We start from the raw sequence: 5,945 nt of genomic DNA on the forward strand, positions 1-5,945 counted from the left end.
ATGCACATGGTAACTTTTGTGTGGATTAATTGCATAATCAAAAGAAATATCAACGAAGCATGTTCACATAAGGAGGGATCCACTTACAATTAACAATTGTTTACAATTATTTACCTATTGCCTAAGAAATATCAATTTATAAGAAACATGCATCAACAAACATCAACAAATGTTAATTGTAAGTGGATCCCTCCTCATATATTGTTTACATATATTAATTGCATGCACAACTCGTTAACTTTTATGTGGATTAATTGCATAGTTACTTAAATTAATGAGGCCCATCCTCTACGGGATTAGAGAGGAGTTGAATATGACACTACTATATTTATAAATACGTGCATACTATTTTCATTTATAAATCCTCTACTCTTATGATGTAAAGCTGATGACTATATAAATAGCTCAAGTGTAATCGATTCAGACTAATCATGACAATCGATTCATTCCATTCCATTCCATCTCTCTCTATCTCTATTCTATCATACATGATAGGGGCCTACTGATGGGATTAATGAGACGGCCAGTAAGAGTATTACTAAATTGGTGCTTTGAACTCCGTACGTATGTACAACAACAGAACTGGCTAGCACAACACATTAATTAGATACAACAACAAAACAAGCGCAAATCTTGTACCAATATCAGCTAGCTTGCCTCTTTCCTCACCTAAGGATACATCCTTCTACCACCAGAGCCAGATTCCCTCTGACAATTGAAGTATGCTGCAGCAACCGGTGAGGCGAGGTCGTACAGCTCTGCAAAGTCTCTAGTGTTGAAATTTGGACGCCATCCCGGAGCATAGACTGTCTGCCGACCAAGCTGTTGAAACAACACAAACGCAATGCGATGGATCCCTGAGGTTGGTCTTGGGCTCTCGTAGCACATGATCTCTTGCCCTTTATATATAGATCGACAAGTAATAAATATGTTTCCTTTTTTTTTTTTTTTAAGAAAATAGAAGACTTCATATCACTTACTTTAGTTAATAGTTGGGCAACTAAATCCTGAAGTTGTTGATACATTTTGATACTTCAATATATGTTCATAATATGTTTGATCATTGATTCCGTACGTATAATATTAATTTTTATGTGTTTACTTCAAGTACACTGGTTGGATCATGCATGATTTCTTAACTGAGAGAGAGAGAGAGAGAGATAAAGAGAGGAATCTATCTCTCACCAAAAGTTGCATTTGTGGTTCCCGGAATGTCGATGACCAACCTAAACACATAACATACAAGTTAAAAAACTTGACACAAGGAACTCCATTTCTTCATCTTTGATCGATCATAACTTTAAATAATATAGCACAGATCCTGTTTGGAGGTGTAGCAACAGATGGGATTTGGGCTAGGTGCGATTTTATTCTAGTAATTTCATTTGGCAGCCTAGTATTGTTCGCATCTTTTCCTACCGTATCTTCTCAAAATATTTCCAGAGCGTGTAAATTCATAGGAAAATTTTTATTCAGTTGGACTCAATATTTTTTTCCCAAATGGTGCACTGATAGCTTCTCTCGCCTCTCTCTTTCGTCAATCGCAATTTTGGCAGAAGACCTGTGCGGGAAACTCGTGCAGAAAGGAGCACAGAAAGCTCGAGCAGCAGAAGAAGGAACTGTTAGCACCGGTTTTCTCGGCCATGACTAGAGAAGGTACGGTTGTTGCCGGAATGAGTTCGCTCACAGTTTCCTCTTAAATTTAGACTAATTTGATTTTTTTATCGTTAATCTTATGCTTTGTTCTTTAGTGATGTCTTTGTTGTGTTTCTCCAAGAGACAATGCAAAAGCACAAGTCTTAGTTTGGATTGTGTTATATATTCGGACCTAAAATTGAGTAATTTTTGGATCAAATTGAATATATTTTCAGTAAAATACCACTTACGATGAGCCAACTCGTACCAATAAAATCGTTGCTTGTAAAAATTATAGAAGTTCATTCTATTCTAAGAAATCAGAATAGGTTGATTTTTGAAATAGTTGAAAAAAAATGCTAAAGTTGAATGTCAACCTTTATATCTTCACTAAAAGAACACTTGATAATTGATGCCAATTTGAGTGCTCGCTGAATCTCTGAGTTTGTTATTGTAAGCATTTTATTGTAAAATTTTCTCTTTCAAACTTATTTTTTTCTGAATTACACTAAAACATTGTTATATTTGCAAATTAGGATGGACATTCTCAAAATTGTCATTTTTACTCAACATAGATAGTTGCAAAGATTAACATTCTGATGTGATTTGTTCTTTATAATTTTCTTGTATGATATGTAGGTAATGAAAATGAGACCAATACTAGAGCTGCTTGGAATGAAAAGGAATTTGCCTTCTTTTCTAGTTCTTCTTTGGCCTTTTTACCGGCTAACAGAACAATAACTAGAGGCAGCAGCGCCATAAATGATCAGTGCTCATGTTTTGACACAGCAATCAGGATACATTCCTATTTCTTTCTTCTAGTTAATTAATTAATCTAGTATATAAATACTTATTGACGCATAATAGAAACTGGTACTGGTACGGTTCAGACCTGGTACAATACCGAGAAGACACAACATGGTGAACTGGTATGGTACGAACCTGGTACAGCTTGAAGACACTGTACTGGTACAGTTCTGAATGGTACTGGTATAAATGACATGTGCTGGAGGCGGATTTCATCTCTCTGATCCAACTTACAATTTTTTATTTTCAGTCATTTTTAAATAGTAAGGGACTTTTGTAATCTTTCTCTTCTTTGTTTTACTTTATTTTAATAATGCATCTGATTCTTGTATGTTTATTGTACATGCCACTTCTAATTTTCAATTTTTTTTCTGTTTCATAAAATATAGTATGTTTATTGTCCTGAGCGAGAAGTATTGTAACTTGTACTTTATCCAATTTTAAATGTCTCCTTCTAATTAATCCGTTCTTTTCTCTTTTATAATATTGTAACTTCTAAAGATATGTGCTGAAAGCAAATCATATCAAACAGAAATACATTGAAAACACATTAAACATAGGTGCTGAATGCAAAGCATGTTCTATCTAATTACATATTTCTTATTTAATTATAAATATATTTATATTTTATAAAATAATAATTAATAAAATATTATGTTATAATTTCATCTATTTATTTAATTGCATTATTGATAATTTATTAATAAAGAAAATTATATGATATCAAATATTTTAGAAAGAAAAATAGAATTTTTCATAACTTATTCTAGGGTACAACCGTACACTCAATTCAACACATTTTTATAATTAAATTATGTGCGGATCCGTAATCATGGATTTCTATATTTCCAAAAGTAAATTCTCATTTCCATCCCGTGTCATCCCGTGACATCCAAAAAGGTCCAAAGGAATACCCTGGCCTTTGAATAAAGAAAAGAGTAAAGAGTAAAGAGTATAATATATTGTTGTTACCAATGGAGGTATTCTCTAAGATGCGGATCACTTGGGCTTGGCGAATCTGGGTCCACCATCACCTGTATATATACCACAGGACCCATGTCAGATCCCTATAAAAAGAACTAAAATTTAGATTTTACAAAAGAAAGAAATAAATTGATTCTTTTGCAGATATTTTTTGTTATGTACTATATATAAACAGATGAGGGTTCAAATGCCTCCATGTTTTTGTGCCTCCATCATGCCTCCATCTCTCTCCATCATTTTCAAAGTTCAAACAGTCGATCCGAACCGCTCAACCTAACCTCCATACTAAAATATGTTTGGAGACCAAATTTTATATTTTTAGGAATTTTTTTACTATTTTTTTAGATAGATAAAAAAAATACTGTTTTTAGATGATTCAGATTTACTGATTTTGTATCTATCTAAGAAAATAGTAAAAAAATTCCTAAAATATAAAATTTGGTCTCCAAACATATTTTAGTATGGGTTAGGTTGAGCGGTTCGGATCGACTGTTTGAACTTTGAAAATGATAAAGAGAGATGCATGGAGGCATAATGGAGGCATGATGGAGGCACAAAAACATGGAGGCATTTGAACCCTCCTCATATAAATATACGTACGAAGAGAGTAGTAAACATATATGTATCTTATATACACTATGTGCGAGGAGCTCCAGAGGCACCAACTTCAATTGCATCAAAAGAACAAGATTCATAAGAAGAGACCACCATTTAGATATTCATCTTGCGTAATTTATTTAAACAGACATCATGCATATTGTACTTCTAAACATTTAGATAATAGGTTTAAGACGAGATACAAAGCTATTTGATTTTAACATATATATAATTATATATAGAATCTAAAATGAGCTATTTTAAAGAAAAAAATATATATTCTTTTTGTAAACACAGAACATTTTAACTTATCTAGTTACAATTCTCAATACATGTTTGATATGACGGAATGAAAGTCATATGGATGGTTATCAACTTATCATTACACTTTCGTACCATCATCTATTAGACACGCCTTGAGAATCGTAATATACAAGTAGTATTAAACGAAATAAAAAATAATAATGAATGAAATAGCTAAGTGCATGTTAATCAAAACAATATTTTTGTTAGATGTATCTAATTAATTTAATGTTAAAAACACACAGTTAACTGATCATTTTATAATAATAATAATAATAATAATAATAATAATAATAATAATAATAATAATAATAATAATAATAATAATAAGAGGAGGGTTCCAATGCCTCATTTTTTTCATACCTCATCATACCTCATATTTTATATTTTCGTTTTCAAAGTCCAAATTGTCGATCCGAACCATTCAACAAAATATTCATACTAAAATATGCATGGAGATGAAATTTTATATTTTTTGGAATTTGTTTGCTATTTTTTAAGATAGGTACAAAATCACTGTTTTTGAACCGTTCAAAAAACAGTGATTTTCTACCCATCTTAAAAAATAGCAAAAAAATTTCAAAAAATATAAAATTTCATCCCTAACCATATTTTAGTATAGATATCATGTTGAACGGTTCGGATCGACAATTTATACTTTGAATATGGAGAAAATAAAGATATAAAATATGAGGTATGATGAGATATAAAAAAAAAAATGAGGCATTGGAACCCTCCTCTAATAATAATTGTTGTTGTTGTTGTTACTACGTTAAAAGCAACTAATTTGCCATTAAAGAAAGCTCGTACATCAATGCATTCAAGAGTGGAAACTAAAATTGACAATTAAGAAATGGACTCGTCAAATTTTCCAAAGAATAATAAAATGTGCACTTATAGTTTTAAGTAATTTAAATCTAATGAGGCTGATATGGTATCAACTTGTTCTTAATTGGTTATAATTATTCACAAGTAAAACTATATATAGCATGCAATTGCTGACTAAGATGAGGTATATATGATGTTATTGCTAATTAAATAAACGCATATGAAAATAATTTCCCTACAAGAGTATAGAAGGTCCTGAGATCAGCACCACCGACATCAACTCTAGGTTGTTGCACTACTTGTGATGGCCTGAGCTCACTGCCACTCGTAACCTCTCTGGTGCCATACGCAACGCTCAGTGAGGTGCTTCTGACAAAGGGATCAACCACATCTCCTATCACTCTCCCAATAGCAAGCGGGTCCCCTCTTCGCCTACTCATCTTCCTCTAAAAATTAAACCCTAATTCTCACACGCTATGTATCTAGGTATATTTTGCATGCACTTCAGTTTATGTTTGGGGAGTACTGCACCCCTTTATATACTTGTGAAGATACACAGCTTTTGATCGAAGATGTTATTTTTCCAGAGAAACATTCACAATCATCCGATTTAGAATCTAATCTTCTTTTGCATGTTTACATAGAGGATTTTAGGGATCATTGACTAAGGGTTACCATTTTTACGTATACATACATAGTTACGATAAGAATGTACAGATCAACCTCCTAAATTTTGAAGTTAAGATTTGAACGCAAAGTATCGATACATTAATTTAGTTGCGGAAACTAAA

General features: G+C 32.2%; 1 protein-coding gene across 1 annotated transcript; it reads right to left on the bottom strand.

Annotated features, from left to right (window-relative positions):
- Nucleotides 1–522: 522 nt before the first annotated feature.
- Nucleotides 523–5,665, bottom strand: LOC144564332 (protein HEADING DATE 3A-like). Its single transcript, XM_078313938.1, has 4 exons — nucleotides 5,394–5,665; nucleotides 3,415–3,476; nucleotides 1,186–1,226; nucleotides 523–899 (listed from the first exon to the last, which is right to left on the bottom strand). The coding sequence occupies exons 1-4, from the start codon at nucleotides 5,592–5,594 to the stop codon at nucleotides 670–672; spliced, it is 534 nt and encodes a 177-aa protein (XP_078170064.1). The 5' UTR covers nucleotides 5,595–5,665; the 3' UTR covers nucleotides 523–669.
- Nucleotides 5,666–5,945: the final 280 nt, after the last annotated feature.

This window comes from Carex rostrata, chromosome 13 (assembly GCF_964058835.1).
Source record: "Carex rostrata chromosome 13, lpCarRost1.2, whole genome shotgun sequence".
Classification (NCBI taxonomy): domain Eukaryota; kingdom Viridiplantae; phylum Streptophyta; class Magnoliopsida; order Poales; family Cyperaceae; genus Carex; species Carex rostrata.

Coding starts and splice junctions, on each gene's coding strand:
- LOC144564332 (XM_078313938.1), bottom strand. CDS start 5,594: ATGAGTAGGCGAAGAGGGGACCCGCTTGCTATTGGGAGAGTGATAGGA. Junction 1,227..3,414: donor CTTAGAGAATACCTCCATTG/GTAACAACAATA, acceptor TTATGTGTTTAG/GTTGGTCATCGACATTCCGG. Junction 900..1,185: donor AACCACAAATGCAACTTTTG/GTGAGAGATAGA, acceptor CTATATATAAAG/GGCAAGAGATCATGTGCTAC.